The sequence below is a fragment of the Bidens hawaiensis genome, unplaced genomic scaffold (assembly GCF_021521415.1).
Source record: "Bidens hawaiensis isolate Kalapana, Puna unplaced genomic scaffold, B.hawaiensis_p1.1 tig00014722_1, whole genome shotgun sequence".
In the NCBI taxonomy this organism is placed as follows: Eukaryota; Viridiplantae; Streptophyta; class Magnoliopsida; order Asterales; family Asteraceae; genus Bidens; species Bidens hawaiensis.
Genome location: NW_027492292.1, coordinates 173,946 through 199,336, shown reverse-complemented (window position 1 = coordinate 199,336; position 25,391 = coordinate 173,946). Strand labels below are relative to the sequence as shown.

General features: G+C 35.6%; 2 protein-coding genes and 1 pseudogene across 3 annotated transcripts; 2 read left to right on the top strand and 1 right to left on the bottom strand.

Annotated features, from left to right (window-relative positions):
* The first annotated feature begins 436 nt into the window (after positions 1-436).
* LOC143547499 (putative metal-nicotianamine transporter YSL7) lies at positions 437-5,565 on the top strand (annotated as a pseudogene). Its single transcript, XR_013137779.1, has 7 exons — positions 437-866; positions 1,774-1,946; positions 2,314-2,411; positions 2,700-2,835; positions 2,887-2,888; positions 3,172-3,361; positions 4,444-5,565. The product of XR_013137779.1 is annotated as a putative metal-nicotianamine transporter YSL7 (transcript).
* A 3,726-nt stretch (positions 5,566-9,291) lies between these two features.
* Positions 9,292-13,269, top strand: LOC143547497 (eukaryotic initiation factor 4A-3-like). Its single transcript, XM_077038905.1, has 8 exons — positions 9,292-9,663; positions 11,481-11,721; positions 11,811-11,891; positions 12,342-12,449; positions 12,536-12,655; positions 12,738-12,905; positions 12,982-13,068; positions 13,150-13,269. Exons 1-8 carry the CDS (start codon positions 9,356-9,358, stop codon positions 13,261-13,263), a joined length of 1,227 nt encoding a protein of 408 aa, XP_076895020.1. The 5' UTR covers positions 9,292-9,355; the 3' UTR covers positions 13,264-13,269.
* Positions 13,270-17,878: 4,609 nt separating this feature from the next.
* On the bottom strand, positions 17,879-25,138 carry LOC143547495 (MAP3K epsilon protein kinase 1-like). Its single transcript, XM_077038904.1, is given in 21 exon segments — positions 17,879-18,375; positions 18,463-18,869; positions 18,963-19,097; positions 19,181-19,572; positions 19,642-20,405; positions 20,519-20,602; positions 20,726-20,817; positions 20,896-20,979; positions 21,075-21,254; positions 21,322-21,366; positions 21,434-22,129; positions 22,216-22,306; positions 22,396-22,502; positions 22,600-22,671; positions 22,767-22,898; positions 23,076-23,177; positions 23,405-23,488; positions 23,559-23,649; positions 23,743-23,816; positions 24,142-24,276; positions 25,022-25,138. Coding segments are annotated over 21 exon segments (4,119 nt in total). The 5' UTR covers positions 25,082-25,138; the 3' UTR covers positions 17,879-18,083.
* Positions 25,139-25,391: the final 253 nt, after the last annotated feature.

Below are 25,391 nucleotides of genomic sequence, written 5' to 3'. Positions count from 1 at the left end.
AGTGGAGGAACTTTTTTTATGCAAAAGTTGAGTTGGACTTTCGTGAGCAAAAACAAAATATATTTGGTTTTTTATGGTATTTGCCCTAACTTTTAATAGAAACCAAGGTTTATCCAAAAAATAAAATTGTTTCTTAACTCGTTCCAAGTAAATGTCATCTCAATCAATGTGAGACTAGTCTATTTGACAGAGACTCTTGCCACTTGAATGAGAGGTCTTGACTTCAATTCTAGACATGAGGTGTATTGGTTTAGAGTAGGGTTCCTTTGTATACTTAATGAAGTTAGAGGATCAAATTATAACTTTTATATAACACTAAGGATTGAAAATGTAGTCTACTCAGATAGATCTATTGCTATTTATATTCTATTCATATTACATATACAATTGGTCATATTCTTTACAAAGTAGATTTCAATAATCATTAGACTCAAATATGGCCGTAGAGAGCACTCTAGAGCTCGGTAACAACAACGACGAGAGGATGAAAAGCGATGAAAATTTGCTTGTTGTAGAAAGGAGCACGATGGAAGATGATGACGCAATGAAAGGAAAAGTTATAGAGTCCGTAGAGATGGCATTTAAGGACACGGTGATACCGTCATGGAAGGAGCAGTTGACCGTTAGGGCGTTTGTTGTGAGCACTATGTTGGGTGTCATGTTTAGTTTCATCGTCATGAAACTCAATCTCACGACGGGTATCATCCCTTCGCTAAACGTGGCTGCGGGTTTATTAGGTTTTTTCTTTGTCAAGACTTGGACAAAGGTGTTGGAGCAGTGTGGGATGTTTAAGCATCCATTCACAAGGCAAGAGAACACTGTTATTCAGACTTGTGTTGTTGCCACTTCAGGCATCGCATTTAATGGTATAATATTTCTTCCTTTTATAGTATGCACAAAAATTAATACATCATATATATCATCATTATCATAATTATTATTCTTGTGATCTAAGTAAGAGTCATGAAATGTGTTGATTTCATAGACTACAAAAGCATGGTATGATATCTAAAATTTAGTGACCAAATTGTTCATTGCACATAATTAGAGAGACAAAGAATTCATGAGTTATAAAAGAATTTAAACAAAGAAAAAACTGATATTATGTATAATATTTTCATGTGTGTTGAATAACTGTAAACCAGATCTTTTTATGTAGAGATTACGATGAAAAAGATAATGATAATGCCAACCAATAATAACGATAATGATAGCATTTTAATAACCATCATAATATTCAAATTAAGTGTAGAATAATAACAAAAATGTCAAATTTTAAGATAAATGATAAATTAAATAAATAAAATTAAATATGAAAGATAATAATCTTGGTTAAAAAGTAATTAACAATGCAAACTAGTGACTAAAATTAGTGGTAGAAAAATTAATTTTCTTGAAGAGTTGATGCATTAATTTTAGTTTCAAAACTGAATCAACATCAGATTACATTGTAGAATGACGACTTCACTGTGTATTTTGACAACGTTGACGGATAAAAAACAAGAACATCATTATCAGATAATAACCCAACAAGCATATTAGCAGGTCGGCAGAAAAAAGAAATTAGCAAGAAATAACATCAGTGAACTTTTAAAAAATACATTTACATGGGGCTGTTATAATAGTTATTATTATTATTATTATTTATAGAAAAGATAATAACTAACACGAGAATAGAATTGTTATGGAATAATTTTTTTTTTATAATGATGAAGTGGATGAAAAGTTTAGGAATCAAGTCTACTTAATTACAAAACTGTGGTAATTTGACAGGAGGATTCGGAAGTTACTTATTTGGGATGAGCGACGTTATCGCGTCACAGTCATCAGACTCGGACCCCCCTACTCGAAGTATGAACATCAAGAACCCGAGCTTGGGTTGGATAATTGGTTTTCTTTTCGTCGTTAGTTTCATTGGCCTTTGCTCCGTGGTTCCTCTTCGAAAGGTAGTAAAATTGTAAAAACTTACATCTATAATATATTGTCAACTCATTAAAACATTTGAAAACCAGTACTTTGCGCAATAAACTATAGTTTCGTCGATAATAAGGTGTTTAAGGGTTAGGCCCCTTAGCATGAACAACGGGGAAGGCTAAAAAACAGCGGTTTTAAGCCAGGTCACCATTTTCTTCTCTCTTTTATTTTTTTTCTTAGAAAATCGTTTGTAATTACAAACGGTTTACAAACATTAAATTATACGTACCATGTCTAAGAAAACAAAGCTGCCCCTCTCACAAACCTCGAAACCGGCCACAAAAGTACAATTTAAAAATTAGTGGATAAAAATTAATTTTGAGGTTTACGTACGTGCAGATCATGATCATAGACTTTAAGCTGACATACCCGAGTGGAACTGCAACTGCCCATCTGATTAACAACTTCCATACCTCTAAGGGTGCCAAGCTTGCCAAGTATGTCTAATTACTTAACTAAAGCATTAAGAAGCAATTATCATTATCATATATATTTATATATTAATTAATAGGGTTTGGATCAAATACAAATGAAATTAACGTGCTAATTGTGAGAATCAAGTAAAGTAATTATATATACAAGTAGAGTAATTATATAATTACATTATAGAGTAATTACATAATTACTTTACTTAATTATCACAATTAGCACGTTAATTTCATTTGTACGTTAACTTTTCCCTAATTAATATTAATATATGATGCATGCATATATGCAATGTATAGGCAACAAGTGAATGCATTAGGGAAGTTCTTCTCCTTCAGCTTCCTGTGGAGTTTCTTTCAATGGTTCTTCGTTTCTGATGAGAACGAATGTGGCTTTCAAAACTTCCCGACGTTTGGCCTCAAAGCGCATAAACATGTAATTAATTACTACGTACTCTTCGTTAATTACACACTTTGTCACATTTAGATGTGTTTATGCTTACATTAATTTAATTAATAATGTGACAAGTTAAATATATAGGGTTTAGATCAAATATAAATGAAATTAACGTGCTAATTGTAAGAATCAAGTAGAGTAATATATATATATATATATATATATAAGTAGAGTAATTACGTAATTACATCATAGAGTAATTATGTAATTACTCTACTTGTATATATAATTGCTCTACAATAATTATGTAATTATGTAATTAATTTCATTTGTACGTTAACCTTCCTCTTTATATATATATATATATCAATGCAGGTTTTACTTTGATTTCTCAACTATGTATGTTGGGGTAGGAATGATATGTCCTTACATTATAAACGTCTCGTTGTTATTTGGTATGATCCTTTCATGGGGGATTATGTGGCCGCTCATTGAGAAAAAAGAAGGCCACTGGTTTGAAGCCGGTCTTAAGCCCGACAGCTTTCATGGCATCCAAGGTTACAGGGTAATCAACTTTCACTATCTTTATATGTTCTTTGGTTATGATCGTTCTGACGGTTATGATCATTCTGACACTGACCGGGAGCAAGAAAAACATTCTGGTTTTCGTATTTAGTTATTAGCGAAAACTGTTTCGAAACTAGTTAATGGTTTCGGGTGAAAAACGGGTTCCTATTTAAACTTGGGATTTTTTTATCTATATTTTGAGAATATCTGATGAATTTAAAAAATAACTCTTTATCAAATAAAAAAAATTCGGGCCGAAATGTACCAGCTAGGGGCTTGGCCCCATGGACGCTACTCACAGGCGCTTCCCTCTGACTCATGTAGGGTGGCAAATGTGACCCATTGGGTTCAATGAGTTGTAATAAAATAAATATAATGGGTCAAACTAAAAAAAAAGATTGAAACGGGTCAAAACTGGTTAACATTTCTTGAGGTTTATTTTTATTTTATTTTATGGAACGAGAAAAACGGAGGATAGTTTTTAGTTTTTCTACCTTTTCAGTTTTTTTTATTTATATTTCGAGATATGATTTTTTAATTATATATTTTTTTGAATATTTTAGTAAGGGTTTATGAAATCTCAACCCATTTTGACCCATTTCAAAAACCTCTTATTAAAAAATTCAAAAAAAATAATTAAAAAAATCATAACTCGAAATATAAATAAAAAACTAAAAAGGTAAAAAATCTAAAAAGTTTCATCTGTTTTTCTCGTTTCATAAAAAAAAATGTCAACCCGTTTCAATATTTTTTTTTAGTTTGACCCATTATAACCTATTATATACATTTTATTACAACTCATTCAACCATGTGTCGCATTTGCCACCCCTAGACTCATGACAAGGGACCCGTTGAAAGTTGAAACCTCCCATTGCTAGGGGGTTTCGCCTCTAAAAATCAATGAGATTCCTAAATAAATAAAAAACTTAAATAAGCGTGCATTTAGTCACTTTCTGACTTGATGCATAAAATGATTCATTTTGATCAACAAGTCAACAAAACATAGAGAAAAACTTAAATAAGCGTGCATTTCGCCACTTCCGGACAAGCCTATACTAACTCATCCATAAACTGTTGTAGGTTTTCACCGCGATAGCGATAATCCTCGGAGATGGACTCTACAACTTCGACAAAGTACTCGGAAACACTGGGGTCGGGTTGTACGGTCAGCTTAAAGCCAAAGAATCTGAAACCGTTCTCCCGGTAGCCACCAATGGCACAAACCAAGATAGTGTGCAAGCCACATCTTTCGACGAGCAGCGTAGGAAGCAAATGTTTATGAAGGATCAAATATCGACGTATTTAGCCGTTGGCGGGTACTTGGCGATCGCAGCCATCGCCACGGTCACACTCCCTCATATATTCCATCCACTCGAATGGTACTATGTGGCCGTAATCTACATTTTCGCCCCGGCTTTAGCCTTTTGTAACGCGTATGGGTGTGGGCTTACCGACTGGTCGTTGGCCTCAACTTACGGAAAACTAGCCATTTTCGTGATCGGTGCGTGGGCTGGTAAGTCGCAAGGCGGTGTTTTGGCGGGGTTAGCCGCTTGCGGGGTCATGATGAACATAGTGTCCACCGCTTCGGACCTAATGTCGGATTTCAAAACTGGGTATTTGACCCTAGCTTCACCGCGGTCCATGTTCGTGAGCCAAGTGATCGGGACCGCAATGGGGTGCGTGATCGCCCGTGCGTATTTTGGGTGTTCTATAGCGCTTTCCCGAATCTCGGGCAACAAGATTCGGAGTACCCGGCGCCAAACGCGACCGTGTATCGAAATCTTGCTATTTTGGGTGTCGAGGGGTTCGGGGCGCTTCCGAAGAACTGTTTAAATATATGTTACGGACTCTTTGCGGCTGCGATCGTTATAAACGTGGCGCGGGACACGGTTCCCAAGAAGTGGGGCCGGTTTATTCCGATCCCAATGGCAATTGCGATCCCGTTCTACATTCGCCAGCCATTTGCCATTGACATGTGTGTGGGGAGTTTGATTCTTTTCATATGGGAAAAGAGGAACAAAACAAAGGCCTCAGCTTTCGGACCAGCAGTGGCTTCGGGTTTGATATGTGGTGAAGGGCTTTGGTCCGTGCCCAAGTCCGTGTTGGCTTTGACCAAGGTCAACCCACCAATTTGCATGAGGTTTTTTTCAAGGGGTGCCAATTTAAAGGTTGATGATTTTCTAAAGACATTAAGTCGTTAGTTTTAAAGTTTAAATAACACACATGTGATATGTATTCTCTTGTTGTCTGATTTTATGTGTGTAAATATATCTTTTGGGTGTTTTTATTGTTGATTATGATGAACAAATTTGCTATATATGTATCATAAAAACAGTGTAACATAAAAACATTGAAAATAAATGTTCCATTATATATGCATATCTATACTAGGAGCAAAGGGATACAAATCAAACACATCAATTTCACATTTTGTAGAACAGTTTTTTATCATATAGGTTGATTTTTTTTTCTTTTAACGTTTATTTGGTACATAAATACACGTTTACGGTTACAGAGTCATCGTATTGATAAGCTAAAAGTTAAAACATGTCAAATAGCTAGCTACCACATGGCTACGTTTTACATATTATAGGTTTCGTAGATTTCATATATGATTTGAATAGTTTTTCGAATCGTGGTGTAGGTAATTCACTTTTGAGTTTAAAATAATTTGTGTGTAACAAATCAAATTGGATGACAGAGAAAGTAATTTCCAAATAACGAGACAGCTCTTTTTTCCTATAAAATTCGAATGAAAAAGACAAATGAAAATAGCCGGATGATTTATTTATGCATATATCAAATCAACATGGTAATTGAGGTGAAATATCACGATGTTTTATAAATAATTATGATAGCTTGATATAATCACCGAAATTACCTTGATATTATGAACTCCATTTAGTAACAAACTTAGTAGCTGTCAAAGCATAAGATTCTCATGCATTTATGTGTTGCATATCAAACGTTACCTAAGTTAATCACTGTGACATCCCTCGATTTCGGGGCAAATTGTATTTATTTTGTATTTGTTTTTATGTTGTAAACCGACCCGATTTATATCCTGAACATTTCAAATATATAAAATATTGGATTTTATGTTACTAAAACATTCCCGCTTATCTAATTTGAAAAACCCCTTTTACGGATTCGAAAACGGACTTAAAACGCTCAAGATACATCAAAAACGAACTTCCGGACGCGAACCGACGTGCATACCAACAGCCCCATCTTTTTTTTTTTGTTGTTGTTTTGTGACTTGTCTTGACCCCTCTTGCATGCAAACCTTGATATCACACCCCATGTTTAACTCTTTCAACCCACCTTATATATACACACCTATCCCCTTCATTAATCCCTGCTCATTCATCTCCTTCTTTTCCAATTCTCAAGCATTCAAAGGTGGTCTTCATATTTTTTGGCAGTTTGACTTTCCAAAGTCAAACTGACCATAGTCTTATATTATAATCAACTTGTTAACACTTATTTATACTTGAATATTGTTATACAACATATATATAATAGCACCCTTTGTACCTTCGGTGGGCATTTCTCCGGTCTCGATCGGTTAAGTGTCCCCATAAGACAAAGCTACATGGAGGACTCGTAGTAGTCCTTGATTATATATTTTCCGCATCTAAACATCTAACTTGTTATACTTATTTAACTTATGCTCATCTTAGTTCTATTTTACATTTTGAGTTCCATGGTTATGGGTTTGTAGAGACTAGCCTCGGTTATTCCGTAAATAGCTCCAAACCGGAAGTCGAACTCTTGTTTACTAGTTTGTTTAAATAGTTGTATAAACATGTTTTATGTAAGATTTGAGTTTCTAAAATCATTTTAATTAGTTCCATGGTTATGGGTTTGTAGAATCTAACCTCGGTCTTATCCCGAAACAAGATCCGAACCGGAAACCGAACTTTCGTTTAAAGACTCTGTTGTTGACTTTTTGTATGTAAAACTTTTGTATTATTATTTATAAATTATTTTACAAGTTCTATGATGTTTGGACATGTGGTAACCATTCTTGGCCTTAGTCCAAGATAAGACACACAAGTGTGTTTTTAACCATTAAAGCTTATATATTTCTTTAAAAATACTTTATAAAATGATTTTAATTATTTTCACAAAGTACTCGGAATGTTGAATCCAACTTGATCTTATAACAAAGTTTGGACCGATTAAACCGAACACTCGCTTAACGGACGTTGTTAGTTCTAAAACAATAGAACTACATACTTGGTTAAGTCTCTTTAAGATTTATTGAGTTATCTCATACATTTATTATTTTGGAAAGTTGACTTTGGGTTTGGTCAAGTCACCAAGACCCGAACCGACCACCCGAACAATCGTTAAAACCCGTTTTAGTATCTATATTATAAAGAGACTTGCTTTCTTGCATTTTTACCCACCTTATTACTTAACATAGGTTGAGTAAAATTAAGGGCTAGATACTTTAACCCGGTTTCGAGCAAACTTGTATTTTTAAAGGACTATTATTATAACTTCTTAAATATTTACATTTTAAACCTTAAACTTTAAATTGTTTACATTTCTTATCATTTATTTTCGTTTAAAGACTTTCAAGACAACTTTTCTAATACAAGACTTCTTCTCCTTTAGGCTTCGTTCGTTAAACTCATCGTTCCGGTTAATCTCCAAATCATCAAATCTTTCAAGTTTATTACTTGAACGTGAGTACTTTCATCCCCTGTTTTCACTTTTTTATATTTTGAGGGTGACATTGCAAACTTATTCAAATCCAAATGATTTATACTTGAGTCTTAAACCACAAACTTTATTGTATACTTTACTTAAATAAATGCTCGATTTGGTGTTATATGCTTAAGTGCTAATGTGTTTACCGCTTTTGGATGGTTGATTCATAAATCCGAGTATATCTGGCATCCACTTATAGAAAGATGTCGTTAATGTATTCTTATTAACGATTTCATACAAAATCCGAGTATATTTGGCATCCCCTTATAGAAATGTGTCGTTAATGTATTCTTATTAACGATTTCATTTATCTAAATTGTTGCTATTATTTATTGTTTTGTATACAAGTTGTGGAATTTCATATTATATATCTATTGTTCAAAAACTATGAAATTGCTTACCAACCTTTGTGTTGACAAATTCTATTTATGCAATGTTACAGGTTTGACTTTAGGTTGACTCGAGGACTTGAAGAAAAAAAAACGTTATCAAGACTATTAGGATATTAGCAAAACGAACAATATATTATTTACTATGATTTGAATTCGGTTATTGTATGAACAAGTTATGTGACTCTTTGTGTTTTTATGAATTTAAATGAGTTAATTAAATATTTTCCAAACAACTTTTCCATCTATTCCAACCCAATGCATTTCCAGTGAAACACCGTTAAATCAAAATAATTTTTTAAATGATTTTTCAATCTTTTGTTCTATCGGTTCAACACAACACAGCTACAACATTCCCAGAAAACCCCCGACAATTCTGTCACGTAAGTGTCCCAAGTAAAAAACTTTTCACGTGCCCAATGCTTAACTATTAATAAACATTCTGTTTAATCAATAAAAAGTAACCACTTTTCATACATTTTGTGGCTCGCGACTCAACACTTTTAGCCGACACTATGTGTGTCCAAACGGGTCAGACTGTGAACATGACCCGAACCCGGAACCCGACCCTGTTATAAATAACCGGGTCTGATCGTTTCGATTGTCATCTGGTTTATGCAAGAAGAAAATGTTCTCGTGTGACACGAATCCTACCCGTTTAGTAGTATTCTTAGGATCCGACCCTATTGTAAAATAAACGAGTCTGATCCGAATGCTGCAGGCCCGACACACATAAAAGAAGTATAAAAAGGGAGAAGAATAAAAATCCCGATTTTACCCTAATCTTAACATAAACCTACACACACATCCAATACAACCTCCAATTCGAACAAACCCTAAACCAATCAATTCAATCAATCAATCGAATTACCAAATCTCCGATGGCGGGAACGTCCGTGGTGCCGGCGAACAGGGGCCGCCGTAACACGATGGTGGACGACGAGAAGCTGGTGTTCGAGACATCAAAAGGAGTTGAACCAGTCATGAGCTTTGACCAGATGGGCATCAAAGACGATCTTCTTCGTGGGATTTACCAGCACGGGTTCGAGAAGCCATCGGCGATTCAACAGAGGGCTGTTCGCCCAATTATTGAAGGCCGTGACGTCATCGCGCAGGCTCAGTCCGGTACCGGAAAGACGTCAATGATTGCGTTGACCGTTTGCCAGATTGTGGATACGACTTCCAGAGAGTATGTATTGCTTGTGTAATTGATAAAGTTTTGATTTTTATTTGATTGGGTTGATATAGTCATGGGTTTGGGTTTTAGGGTTAGGGTTTGAAGCAATTTCTTTTTTTTCTGGCAATTTTCTATTTTGAATTTTTTAAAAAGTTTATTTTTTTAATGATTTTTTCTAAGCAGTTAATGCGGAAAAATATCGGATATTGGTCAAGGATCGATATCTGAGATATTGGTTATCGCAGTGAGATATCGGTAATTTTAATATCATGTAAAATTCATATCATCATCATCATCGTACTCAGTATATCCCACCAATAGCAAAGCTATGGCAGGGTCTGAGGAGGGTAAGATGTAGACAGCCTTACCTCTACCCCATGGGGATAGAGAGGCTGCTTTCGGTGAGACCCCCGGCTCGATAGTAGTTTTGCATCAAGCCTTGGACATATTACATAAGGTACATAGCACTCAATCATCGGGACGCCGGCTGATTGGTGCATGTACCCTTGTCTTTCGGCTATCAACGCCACCACATGATGCCTGATTAACCTTCCATCACTTTTAACGTTATTTTCACAAAATTAGTAAAATAACGTCAAAATTAGTGCAATTTTACTTTTGCCCACCCGAGGGTTCACACATATATACATTATATGCGCGCACCGCATATATATATCAATTTAACACTAATAATTCAGTATAGTCTCCTACCATTAACAAATTAACCTTTTGCAAATTGCAAAACACTAACAGTCGTAGCAAGTAAGAATTGATTAAGACTTAAAGCAGTAACATTGAACACTAAAAGTTGATAATTAAGACTTAAAACACCGATATCAGGAATATCCTGATATCGGTGATATATCGGTCAAATATTAGTCCAACATCGGTCAATGTCGTTGATATTATCGGTACCGATATTCTGACTTATATATCGCCAATGGACCGATAACCGATATATCACTGATATATCGGTAACATATATATCGGCGATATCGACTGCATAGGATTTTTTTAGTGGGTGGTTTGTTTTGTTTGGCAGTTGTTTCACTTTGTTAGATTTTATGGATGCTTGTTATTGAAGAGTGAAGACTATGTTCTTATGCTTTTTATTATTATTAGGGATGCAAATGAACTGAACTGAATTGAATAAGGCCTTATTTGTTAAGCTTTAATTGGACAAACGGATGGTTCACGATTAGCTTAAATGAATGAATTTTTGTGCTTGCGTTTGTTTCGATAAGGAAATGAACTTGTTCGTGAATGGTTAACGAACATAAACGCAAATGAACTTGAACAACGTTTTACTTGATTTGGGTAACTGAAAATGGTTAGTGTCAAACTGTCAATGGTTTGGTTCAGCTAGAAAGTTTGTGTTGGTGTTACTGTTAACATTCGTATTCATATGTTAAATTTGCATATAAGTTGTTTACATAATACTCATATATCTTTTTGTTTTATAATTAATAATTTTGTTTAAATCTATGTGATAAGATTAGAAGTTATTAAAAATTATTAAAACCCTCTAATTAACAAACATATACAGACGTAAACGAACGTAAATGAAAACATTATCAAAAGTTCACGAACACAATTGAACGAAGTAAGAACCTGATCTCTGTTCATGTTTGTTCATTTAGTTATCTAACAATATTCCCTGTTCATGTTTGTTCGTTTAGTTATTGAATGAACATTCCACCAAACAGTTCAGGAACAGTTTGCAGAACGTTCCGTTCATTTACACCATTGAGAAATTTGATTTATCTTTTTTTTCTTGTCTACTTAGCTGTATGGTTTCATTTGTCATATTTTTTCATCCTCATCTACAGGGTCCAAGCTCTGATTTTGTCACCTACAAGAGAGCTTGCAGCTCAAACAGAGAAACAAATACTGGCTATTGGTGATTTCATCAGTATACAGGCTCATGCGTGCATTGGTGGAAAAAGCGTTGGGGAGGACATTAGAAAGTTGGAAAATGGAGTTCATGTTGTTTCTGGAACACCTGGCAGAGTCTGTGACATGATCAAGAGAAGAACTTTGCGAACTAGAGCTATTAAATTACTAATTCTTGTAAGTTTTCTAATTTTCATTTTACATTTATAACTGGTAATGATAGTTTGATACTGGTATTGATGTGTGAATTTCTTGCATTTTAACAGGATGAATCTGATGAAATGTTGAGCCGAGGCTTTAAGGATCAAATTTATGATGTTTATCGATACCTTCCACCAGAGCTTCAGGTTCTCCACAACTAGAACTATATAACATTCTTTGTTTTCTATCATTTATGTGATATATAATGTATCAACTATCAGCATGATAAGTATATATTATTTTACATTTTAAAAAGGTTTAGCTTGAAAGGTCCAAAATGTAACAGGAATAAATAGAAAAAGAAATCCATCTAGATAAGTGTTTGATGACCATATGCACTAGTTCTGTATGACTGTACCTCTATTATTCGACACACACGTGATTTTTTTTTTGTTTGTAACATGCTATGTTAATTTATTAAAACTACTGATGGCATTAACACAACTACTATTACAATAATCTGGATGTTTGGTCAATTGGAAGTTAGTCCGTTGTCTGCTTATGGCTAATTAGGTAGCATTACCATTGAGTTGAAAACTATACGTTCTGTTTTTCGACACTATTTGCATTTTAGCTAACATGCATCGTCATTGCAGGTTTGTTTGGTGTCTGCTACCCTTCCTAATGAAATATTGGAAATGACCAGCAAATTCATGACCGACCCTGTTCGAATCCTTGTGAAACGTGATGAATTGACTCTTGAGGTAACGCATGTGCTGCTTTGTTAAGAATTGTTATGTCTGCAAAAATATCTTCTATAATAATTAACGTACTGCTTTTACCATGTCAGGGAATTAAACAATTTTTCGTTGCGGTAGAAAGAGAAAACTGGAAGTTCGATACTCTCTGTGATCTTTATGATACTCTTACAATCACCCAGGCTGTAATTTTCTGTAACACAAAGCGAAAGGTAATTAATTATTAGTCATTCATTTTATTTTCATTATTATTTGTGGTTAAATAAAATCTTGTCTCACTTTGTACATGTGCAGGTTGACTGGTTAACCGAAAAGATGCGTGAGAATAACTTCACTGTATCAGCGATGCACGGAGACATGCCTCAGAAAGAGAGAGATGCAATCATGGAAGAGTTCCGATCTGGTGTTACTCGTGTCTTGATTACCACAGATGTGTGGGCTAGAGGATTGGATGTTCAACAGGCAAGCCAAAACATTTTTATCTTATCATCTCATTTTATGTTATCAATAATATGTTTCTTTTGCTCTGTGTTTATAGGTTTCTTTGGTCATTAATTATGACCTCCCAAATAATCGAGAGCTTTATATTCATCGTATCGGTCGATCTGGTCGATTTGGACGAAAGGTAACCAATAATTGCTTTTTTTTAAAATATGTTTTATTCTCTAGGACTAAACTTGCATATTAAATATATTTTGCTTTGCAGGGTGTTGCTATAAATTTTGTGAAAACTGATGATATCAAGATTCTGAGAGATATTGAGCAGTACTACAGTACCCAGATCGATGAAATGCCAATGAACGTGGCGGATTTGATATAAATGCTGCTGAAAGAAGTTTGATTGTGGATTGACTGATGATTTGGTTTGCTTGTGGAAATGAGAAGGATTTGTACTTTGATGGTTTTTGGAGTAATGAGTGAGGCTGCAAAAGACTTTTAAGATGTTTGGATTGTAATTGTGAGACTGGGGGATAATCTTTAATTATTTTTCGTATTTTAGTGAGTAGTTGTGTTTCTTTAATCAGAATTGGTATATTGGTTTTTATTAATTCCAACTATTGCTTTTTGGTCACAGTTGGTCCCAACTAATGAGTTGGTTACTGATGGTCCAACTTTTAACATATTTATTTCTAACGGTTCGCGACTAATTGAATCTTAACGCCGTTAGTTTTAGGTTGCTGGAAAAACGTTTTTGGCCGAAAAAGTCAAATTTGTTGTCGGAAAACACCACCTGAACACCATCACCACCACCAATTGACTCACCGAGTCACCGTCAACCAACTACCAGTCTACCATCACTTGAGCACCATCAACCGATTCTGACGATGGTTTTAGGTTTCCGACAATCTCAATAATTGGGGCTTTTACTAGAAAAAGGTTCCTAAAGGTCCGATACAAAGTTACCAAGATGTTTGGGACGAAAATGTTGAGTTTTCGGGTAAAAAAATCAAGTTTTCCAGCGACCTGAAACTAACTACGTTAGGATTCCGTTAGTCGCAGACCATTAGGAACAAATACGTTAAAAGTTGGGACCGTCAGCGGCCAATTCGTTAGTTGGGACCGGTAGTGACCAAAAGACAATAGTTAGGATTAATAAAAACCAATATACCTTTATAATTTGATTATAAAAATGCGATCGGAAATGTGTGTTTCGTTTTTGATATAGAATTAGAAGCGAAATCTAAACTTTTAGAAATGTATAAAGAAATACGTACTGAAGTGCGGATATCGAAAGGTACTCGTATTCCCTTTAAGTAGGGTATGATGCTGTGTAAAAGTGGCCTATGTAATAGCGATAGTTTGAATGATTATTTTGGGGATTTTATGAAACACATGACTAAACTTGGAAATGGTGTGGCTAGGCCTGTTAACGAACATGAACGAGGGAACACGGACATTTAATTGAACCAATATTTGTGTTCATATATGTTCGTTAAAAAATGGACATGTTCGTATTCGTTTGTTTAAAATCTAAACGAATAGTTCACGAATTTACTACATAACCGAACAAAAATAAACTAACATACATGAACAAACGTAAATGAACACAAACATAAATGATTAAATGGACACAAACGAACAAATATAAAACTTTAAAGTAGATTAATCATTTAGATAATATTTAATCATCTTCTATTAATATGTAAACGAACATAAATAAACAGAAATAACTAACATAAATGAACGCTCACGAACATAGATAAACGGACGAGACGTGTGCTCATATTTGGTCGTTTAATTAAACGAACACATTTTTTTTTGTTCATGTTCGTTCGTTTATTAAATAAAGGAACATAAATAAACTTCCTACCGAATAGTTCACTGCACGTTCGGTTCAATATGGTTTTCTAGTCATTTTCCATTAAGAGAACTGCGGTTTTCAAAAGACACAAAGGTAGCTCAAAAGGCAAAAAGGTAGTTCAAAACGCACAAAGGTAGCCCAAAAGGCACATAGGTAGCCAGCCCAAAGGCATAAAGGTAGCTTAAAATGCACGGAGGTAGTCTAAAACGCACAAAGGTAGCTTAAAAAACATAAAGGTAGCCCAAAATTCGTAAAGGTAGCTCAAAAGTTACAAAGGTAGCCAAAAAGGTACAAAGGTAGCCTAAAAGACATAAATGAAGGCCAAAAGTCATAAGTATGCAAAAATGCATAAAAGTTGCCCCAAAAGCACAAAAGTAGTCCAAAATGCACAAAGTTAGCCCCAAACACACAAAGGTAGCCTAAAGCGAACAAAGGTAACATCTTAAAGTGGGCTGTGTTTAACCCGAGTTCTTCCATTATCACCCGTTGGTCGAGTAAAGCATTAGTATCTTGGAAGCGAGCGTTGTTAAGGGAAAAAAAAAACTCTTCATGATTCACACTCTTTAATATATTATTCTTAATAACTATCATTGTCAATCATTTATGTTTATTTTTTATGACAAAGTGGATTATAAGCAGTATTTTAGCTTCACTTTTGAACTTCTTTATGTAGATGACACTGATACTAGACTAGTAAATACATTTGACGTTTTCTTTTTTAATATTTTACATCATCAGTAAGTTTGATAGGTTTTTGAGACTTTATTTAGATAAATCCATCTGGAGACGATCATCAGTAAATTTGATAAGTTCACTATGTTTGAGACTTTATTTAGATAAATGCATCTAGAGACGTCACTTGACACTTTCTTTAGTCTTAATGTTATTGCCTTTCTTTTCATTTTTTTAAATAGCCTGCCATGTCATCAGTTGCAAACTAGTAACAAGTGGTTTTCTATTTACATCGAAAATTGAAGTAACTTACTTTTTCTGATATTTAGTTACTATTGTTATTTGGAAAACGTCCTGTTTGCGGTGCGCACATATAATGTATATATATGTGGGCCGTTGGATGGGCAAAAGTGAAATTGCACTAATTTGACGTTATTTTACTAATTTCGTGAAAATAGCGTTAAAAGTGGCGGAAGGTTAATCAGGCATCATGTGGTGGTGTTGATAGCTGGAAGATAAGGGTGCATGCACCAATCGACTGCGGTCCTGATGGTTGAGTGTTATGTGTCTTATGTCCAAGGCTTGATGCAAAACCACTATCGAGCCGGAGGTCTCTCTATTCCTATGAAGTAGAGGTAAAGACTGTCTACATCTTACCCTCCTCAGACCCTACCATAGCTTTGCTATTGGTGGGATATACCGAGTATAATGATGATGATGATGATTGTTATTTAGAAAAGAAAAAAAATATATCTCAATTTACAAACGTGACAAAAAAAGAATAGAGAAGTAACAAAACGATTTTTTTAGCTTGTCATCACGAATTTAAATCATGATTTCCTTGAAAGCAATAAAAACATAAATGTTTTTTTTTTTTAATAGAGTTTGGACCCCCGCCAATACCTGAGTGAGCCTTCCTGGGACGGGATGTCAACCGTCCATACTGATTTTGATGCTCCAGGCTTGACCCACTCAAGAACACCATCAAGAAGGAAACGCACACCACTGTAAGAAAACCCCCTTTAGTCAGGTTTTGAACATAAGACCTCTAGGATCCCAAGCCTAAACCATCACCCCATGATATTGAGCTAGAAGGCCAATGGCAAAAAAAACATAAATGTTAACCATGGGACTTTTCACATTCAAACACTAATTTTACAGGTAAAAAAAGAAAAGAAAGAAAAGAAAGCTCTTTTAAATTTTATAAATAATCAAAGCTCTTAATTTGATGTTTTATAAACTTGTGGACTTACATTATACCCAACCTTTTACATGAATCTTAATTTATAGTTTTATAAGAATACAATATCTTCTAAAAATCTATTTCCACATATTTAAAGATCGACTTGCAACGCAAGAAATCAAAATCAGTATTAATATTTACTTTCCTTTTTCTTTCCGATTTCCATAATCCTCTACGTATCTATCGTAATTCTTAACTAAACCCTATTATAAATAATACTTTAACATAACTCTCTTCTTCATTCATCAAACACACACACATTAAAGCGACTGCAGCCATGAACATAGAGACGAAGAAAAGAAGCAGAAGTGTCTTCAAAATCACCAAAGACTATGGCCGGCAAGACGGTTACAAGTGCAAAACATGCAACAAGAGGTTTGATACTTTTCAAGCACTGGGAGGCCATCAAGGAACCCATAAAAGGGTTAAACTCAGTGACACCTGCGGCATGTGTTCGTTAAATCTTGATGTTGCTGCTCACAACTCTTCGGGGTTACACCGATGCAAAACGTGTATGAAAGAGTTTGAGACTGGGCAGGCGTTGGGTGGGCACATGAGGCGCCACAGGATTGAAAAAGATTTGATTTTTAAGGATAAAGGGCGTCTGTGGAGGCAACATGTGACAGAGAAGGTGGAGCGTAATCTGATGTTAGCGGCGGAGAAGGCGGAGAGTGATATGATGAAAACGTGCGTGAAAGGGTTTGAGACCGGGCAGGCGTTGGGTGGGCTCATGATTGAAAAAGATTTTATTTTGAAGGATAAAGGGCGTCTGTGGCAGCAACAAGTGACAGAGAATGTGGAGAGTAATCTTATGTTGGCGGCGGAGAAGGCGGGAGGTAATCTGATGTTGGCGCCAGAAAAGGCAGAGAGTGATCTGATGTTGGCGGCAGAGAAGGCAGAGAGTAATCTGAGGTTGGTGGGGAGTGATCTGATGTCAGCTGCTGTGGAAGTACAGCATCTTAAAGCGGAGGACAATAAACCAGAAGCGGACAAAGGCGAGTTGGCTATGGCAGCAAAAGCATGGCGATTATCTGTTTGAAATTTTTAGTTAACAGTAATGGAGGCATATGACTTATTATATTTTTTGTGTAAAAACTGCTGGTGAAATTTGACAGTAATCTATAATTAGTTTACTGATATTGTTATATATGGGCATGCACATGATCACATACATCATATATGTATACGTATACGTATATGTATACGTATATGCTCACACGTATAATATAGTTTCTTTTAGCAGTCTGTTGGGGTGATAACTCATATAAATAAATATCTATACACCATTGTTATACATGATATAAGAGGATTTTAATGGAGCACAAAAGGCCACAACAAAAACCAAACCAAACACAAAATATATTTAACTAATCACATCACACCAAGAAAAATATTTACACGACAAAAGGACGGCTGACCTGGATCATAGAACAGTGTTGATATGGAGTGCTTTCATTAGTGAAGTCGCCATCTGTTTGACCAGAACTTGACCACCAGAACTTTGACCGTCTCTGCGTTCTTCAATTAAGTTTTGAAGTTTGTGAGGCAAATTGTTTTCCACAATTAGTTGCTTCGGGCGCGGATGATGTTCATATACAGCCTTTATTAGTTTGAGCAGATTGAGACGAGCTATAGCGTCTTGGTGATCAAGTCTCGATATGAGCAATGGGGTCAACCCGTTAATAGCTAAAGTTGTATTTATCCGCGATGATTTCCTGCAAATTATTTGAATGAAAATTATAAAATTATGAAAACTCCCACATAAAGTATCCAAATAATGACCAAAAAAGAAGAAAACAAACGTGATGATCTTCAAAAACGGTTCTAGAATGTGCAAGAAGAATTGTTCTGGACAACACTGGAAGAATTTAACCAACTTTTGAACCGCGTCCTTTTTAAGCAAAGCTTGTTCCACTTTCTTGTTATCGTTATCATGTGCTAAACAAACAGCAATTGAATCTAAAGCCGTTACAGACCAGAGTTGGTCTTCAAGTAAACTCAAGTATACATCCATCCCACCATGAGCTCTTAACTGCTCCCTTGAATTTCGTGACGCGTGCGCCATATCACATAATAAAGGCAGTGCGTATTGTCTTAGTGGAGAATCCGACATTATAAAACGCATCAAGTGTGGAATGATTCCATTTTCTGCCGCTTGTTCTTGTCTTCTTTTGTTAATCTTGCATAGGTTGAATAGTGCGTTGAGGACCTTCAAAATATAATCATATGTTATATATTTGCATATGAGATAATCATATTCTAGTAATACCTAAACATTTTACACTTTTACAGTTTTACTAACCTCATGATGAATTTGAGACACGAGATGACCGTCTTTGAGATCAAGATTAGGGATAAGATGCTTGATTGCATCAGCTCTTTGTAAACTTTCCAAGCAGTGTGGATCGGTTGACAAATGATTGATGCATTTTAATAACTGCAATCCAAGATTCCAAGCCCCAAGTAAGATAAACAATAACAAAAGATATCCAAAAAATGAAAGTCAAACAAAGTCAACACCTTTAACAGGATAAGTGGTTCTGTTTTATTGAACATCTGAAAGAGACGGCTAAGCAAGCTTTGGCTACACATGTAGGACTTCACGGTTGAATCAGCAGCAGCAAACTCAAGCAAAAGATCCGCAACTTTTTCCAGATACTCACGAGCCACATCAGCATTCCAAGGGGATACCATGTGGGACAGGAGACCTGATGATGTGGCACTCCCAGGTCTAGCATTAAGAACTCCAGAACCAGAGAGTACACCTGATGCTGTCTTAGATGCAACTCCTGATGTGGAAGCCTTTCCCTCATTGGATGTCACCACCCCGGTTTTCTTGTTAGCTGCTAATTTATGTGACGTCCTAGTCACCGGTTCAGTGCCAGCACTTTCTCTTCCACGACTAGAAGCCTCTGTACAACCGCAACAAAAAGTTAAAGCATTAATAATTTATAACATTCTGGAAAGATAACGATGTTTACCAGCAAATTCAGCCATCAAGAAATCCATCCCATTGGTTTTCTTCTCATTAGAAGAATGCAAAAGAGGAAGTATGCTTTCATGTTTCTCCAAACCCGTAAGGTGTCGAACATACTCGAGCTGACCCGAATAGTGTCGTGAAGGCGGTTCTTTATCCAACAAACTTAAGAGCGGCCTCACATTTTCTTGCTGAGCTGTTGAAGAATGCCCGTTTGATACAGCATCCATGGATTTTCTAGGTCTGTCAGCGGACAACCTTCCAAAATTAGAAAGCCGTTGTTTAGGTTCTGTCTCTTGTAAATGACCAGTTTTATCTCTTTCCATTGATGTTGAATCTGGTGATCTTGAGCTTGATTGATGTTTATCTGTTTCTAGTGTAAAGAATCTTGACTCAGGTGAGTGAGATGATGAGAGTCTAGAAGATTCATGTGGGCCATGTGTGAAATGATGGTCTGTAACAGCATGTCTGACTTTTTGGTGATCAGGATTATCTGGACCGTTGGTTGAACTCTCACTCTGCATGAAGGTATGGTGAGTTGGGTCCAGTGGGCCAGATCGGGGCCGCATGGGCAAACCATCCATTGATAAACCACCTGCACCTGATATGGATGCTAGCCTTGTTGCCTCGTTTAAGCTATAAAGGGTATTTATGAGTCTGAGTAATATTCCGTTTTTTGCAGCTATTCGACAAAAATCATTCCTGAGGGTTGATCTTTGAAGCTTAAATACCTGCCACATGCCATCAATAGCTAGGTGGACCATTTGCCTGTAATTCAACAATCTTCATTACTACATGGAAAAAAAACTAAAACAATCTTCATTACTACATGGAAGAAAAACTAACTATAAAGTTCTTATAAATAACCGTAATCATGAAACCTGTATTTTGCATAGTCAGCCTCAAGAAATCCCACAAGAACGGGTATCCCACGGCAAGCAATAAACATTTGCAATGTCAAAGAGCTGAAACAGAAAAGCTTCCACCTCAATTTGTAATCATTGAACGGTAAAACACAACACTTCGTGCAAAAAAAAAAAAAAGTTTAAAAATCATGCATGTTAGAAAAACATGCGATAGTTTAATACCTTGACTGACAAAGTTGCTGCAGAAAGTATGCTGCTTCCATACGAACCTCTCGTGTTCTATCAGGCGCTGCAAAGCCCATGACAAGAGGTACCTATAGAGGTTTCTTGATGATCAGAACAATTAAAAGATACAAGTAACCACTAAATTATGTATACATTAAATTACTTACAAGGCCAACAAGACAAGCGTTTTCCTGGAAATCAGTATTATCCTTGATAATGTGATTTAAAACTTGCAGCACGGAGCATATAACCTGCACCTAAAGGACAGGAGTAGGTACATTACTATCTTATATCATAATAAAACAAAAAAGAAAAATATGTAGCAAGCCCTTTTGAATTGGCATACCCGTGTTCTAGGAATCTCAAGCAATTCTAGAAGAGGAAGCAACCCGTGCTGAGTCATAAACACGTGTTTCTGCTCAGGGCGGTGTTGGAAAAAAACAGTTAACTTATGACAGGAAGACACAATCACATCGTCTGATTCTTCTGGTCTCAGTTGTGAAACTATTTTGCCAAACTCAACAGCCTACATAATCATCTATAAATCAAATAACTGTACACAGTATAATCTGATTCAACAGATTAGATGGTACCTGAAGGTGGAAAAGATTGTCTGCAGGTAGTTTATCATCAAAGCCCTAAAAAATGAAAAGTCAAAGGAATGTAATGAAGAAGTCAACAACAAACATGTTATATAAAACTTACCAGACCATCAATACCAATTACATCCTCCTTTAAAACACCCATCATTAGATGAAGTATATCTCCACCATTAGACTGACCAGGCTCATTCTCCATTTGTTTTTGAGCAATTGTAGCTCTTAATTGTGTTGCCAGGTCAGATTTTCCACTATCTGTAACAAATGTGTTACCTTAATTCACATGTGATGATGAAGCAGACGTTGAAGCTTCAGCTGATCGATTGTCCAGATGTTTGTTATCTATTGGCTGAAACAAATCCTCCAATGACGCATCACCAGGTGTGTCACTGAATTTACTCAGCTCATTTTCTCCAACTGTTTTTCCTGCGTGCACACCCTTTGGAGAATTGTAGTTATGTGCTTTGTGTCCAGAATCATGTGAAATGCTATCAGTAATAACAGTACTTCCATTTTCTTTGACTATGTTATCTAATGTGGCTTTTGACTTTGACTCTGGAGATCCAGATTCAACATTTGTTATCGATACCTCAGCGGTATTCAATTCTAATGGTGCTTGAACTTGTGTTTGATTAGCTGACTCATCGTTGGCAGGTGAAGATTCTATCTTTTCATGAATAGCTAAAGTCACAACTTGCTCTGCTGAAACAGAAGCATCGTCTTCAGATGCATCTATTTTTTCCTCAGCATTCTGGTTAATTAAACCATTTTCCTCAACTGACATCAACTCTATTTTATTTTCCTGAAATTAGAGCGATTAATTAGTGAAAAGATACTGATAACTAAACCGCCAGCAGTACTTATCAGTTTCAGTTACAAGAAAAATACCTTGACTTTCTCTCCAGTTAGGTTCTCAACAGTGCTTAGGTCATCCGCATTTGAAGTTTTGGCACTCACTGAAGTATCATCATCTATGTTTCTGAAAAAAAAACATCATTTCATTATTTAATAACTGATCCATGCAATCATATAACTGTTTGTTTCAGTTAAATGTTAGAATGCAACTACCTAAGTGTACCACTATGCCGGAGTGAAGACTGCAATACAACACGCCTAGAATTTTGTATCCAAGGGTGAGAAAGCAGTGTCTTTGCATCGGGTCTCAGTCTAGCATCCTGATATATGAAGTTAAATGTTAAACTAAACATACATAACTGTTGTCATTATAAAAATTTACAAGCTCAAAGCAAATCATACATATTATATCTTTACCTTTTTAAAACACTGGCGGAGAAAAGCAGTTATGCCAGGTGATAAGCTATCTGGTATTGGAGGATTCTCATCCTGAAGACAAAATTGAACGCATTCAGTACCTGGGGTCATTATGGTAATTTGACCACCGAAAAAAACTAATGACATTGTATACAAAAAAATCACACCTGAACAATCCTAAAGAGGGCAGGCATGGGTTGAAGATCATAATAAGGAGGTACACAGGTAAGTAGCTCAATCACAGTACAACCAACACTCCATATATCAGATGCAGCACAAACTCCTGACATTTCAATAACCTAAAAAAATAGAAGTTAAAAGAGAGATGATAGTAAACATTGCAATAAGATCTCGATATCCCGTCATCACAAAAGTAGAAGAAGATAATAATGTAGATACTTATACTGATACCATTGAGTGAAATCCCAAACACTATTTAGAAGTACTTAATGAAAAAATAAGAATATAAAAAATACCTCAGGAGCCATCCAGTAAGGTGTGCCGACAACTGAATGTGTATTAACATCAGCCTCGGTTAGCTTTGTGGCAACCCCAAAATCTGCCAATTTAACAAGACCCTGAAAAGAGCATTTGACAGATGTGACAAGGTAAGATTAATTTAGAGCTAAAAGATAAAGAAAGAAAATGTAATCCAGTTGATGATATAAGTGGAAATATATGTGGCATCCACGCCAGCATGTAATCAGTTTCAAGGGCAAAATACACACTTTTGGTAAACTTCAACCAATTCAATAAGTTAATTCTAGGATAGGAACTAGCTGCTTCTAAGGAAACATTTGCTTACTTCTTTAGTAGTCAGGATATTAGCACCCTTAATATCGCGATGAATGACTCCTTGTTCATGTAAATAAACCAAGCCTTCCAAAACCTGACAGAAACATAAAGTTGTAAATACCATATTTTAAATCTAATAGAGAAATTGAAGACCAGTAACAAACCTGAGCTATATAAACAGCCACCAATGATTCAGGAAATGGCCCGAATTTATTTGGCTTAATAATGTTTGCAAGTGAGCCATTCTCCACATACCTAAGTATAACAAGAGCACCAAAAAGTAAGCAGTGCATTCAAAACTGGCAACTGATAATCATATCAAAAATTTTAGAGAGAGATCACAATTACTCAAGAATTATATGAAGATGTGTCTTTGTCTTTAAAGATCCAAGATATTTCACTATATTCTTGTGGTTTAAATTCTGCAACAAAAGAAACGCATTACGTAACATGACCATAAAATCAGCTTGTCTAAATCTGGAAGTATTGGCATCAGGTAATTTAAATAGCCATAAATTATCATAAAACAGAAACATCATCCAAATTGATTTAAATTTTCAAGTACTCTTCGCAAAATAACTAACAAGAAATCAAAACAAGAGGATTACCTTAAGCAAGTCAATTTCTTGCTGAGAAATCACCACGTTCGATTGATTCACGATTTGTCAATACAGAAAGCAAAAAAAAAGTGTTAATATGATATAAGTAGTTGCATATCAACATAATAACTAATCAATATGACCATACCATAATGATATTAAGATCCTCCTGTGCAATATTCTCCAAAGAAACTTGCTTTATCGCAACAAAATCTCCATTCTCCAAGTCTAGACCCTTGTATACTCGACCATATGCTCCTTTACCAATCTCATCTCCAAGCATCTGCCAAAAAACAAAAAAACAGCATGCACAAATTAAATATGCGGACGTCACATGCCAAAAGTATATCATTTATAATTAAATTAATACTCAGCTGCGCATATATACAAAACAAAACCCGCTTCGTTGCACCAAGGACAAGAAAAAGTCTTGGTACAGAATATTCCCATGCACGTAAAAAGATTGATACTAGATTCTACTACATGAAACCGTGACTTTCAATCATAAAAGAGTAACAATATATTCGCTATATGTTGGGAAAATCTTTACTTTATGGCAATTAAGTTAAACAGGCTGTCTCATTTCTTTTGTGAGACTAAAATCCTTATATTCTAGGCTTTCTAGCCCTAATGCTACCAAAATTCCATAATATTTTCCAACAAACTCATTATTCAGATAGAGATCATTGAAATTTGTACCTGCAAAACCTACCTACGAGATCTCACGCAACATCTGGTTAAGCTCTAACTATACAAACTAGTTTGCCAATCTATCCTGCTAACCTCATGAACCACATCTACAGTTATTCTACTGCTTGCCAAACACATACTACAAAATTACACACCTCACAGCCTCAAATTACTAAAATGATCACAAAACCTATCTCAATTTCAAATCCTACACCAAACTTAACTCAAACAGTACATAATTATTCATCAAACTCAAAATTAGGGCTCCGAATCGTACAACTACAACATACGCAACATCAATTGAGCAAAATTGGGAGAAAACAGTAAACACATCTTACGTATTTGTTATCTAGGGTTTTGGACTTATGAAACGCGGTGGTGGTCGGTGGACGAGACATCTGTTTGATTTCAGTGAGGGTTTATAGTAACCCTAGGGTGATAATTGTGGCATTTGATGGTTGAGATTAGGTGTTAAAGGAGTGATCGGCGGTGGAAATGGAATCTCCGGCGAGTAATTAGGGAGAAGAAGAATAGTGTTGGTGTTAGGTTGATGATGATGTTGATCTAATTGGTTGGCATTATATAATTATAATGGATGTTGAAGTTGAAAGCATGATATTAATGTGTTTTTTTAGTTAGTTGATGATGATTGGGATATTGGATTTGGATAGCTAAGCTAGTTATGTGTTGTAAATTCAAAATGTTTTA

Bases quoted from the DNA above. Each gene is read 5' to 3' on its own strand.
- LOC143547497 (XM_077038905.1), top strand. From the start codon at position 9,356: ATGGCGGGAACGTCCGTGGTGCCGGCGAACAGGGGCCGCCGTAACACG. The intron at 11,722-11,810 runs GTAAGTTTTCTA...GCATTTTAACAG, and splicing joins CTATTAAATTACTAATTCTT to GATGAATCTGATGAAATGTT. The intron at 11,892-12,341 runs GTTCTCCACAAC...TCGTCATTGCAG, and splicing joins ACCTTCCACCAGAGCTTCAG to GTTTGTTTGGTGTCTGCTAC.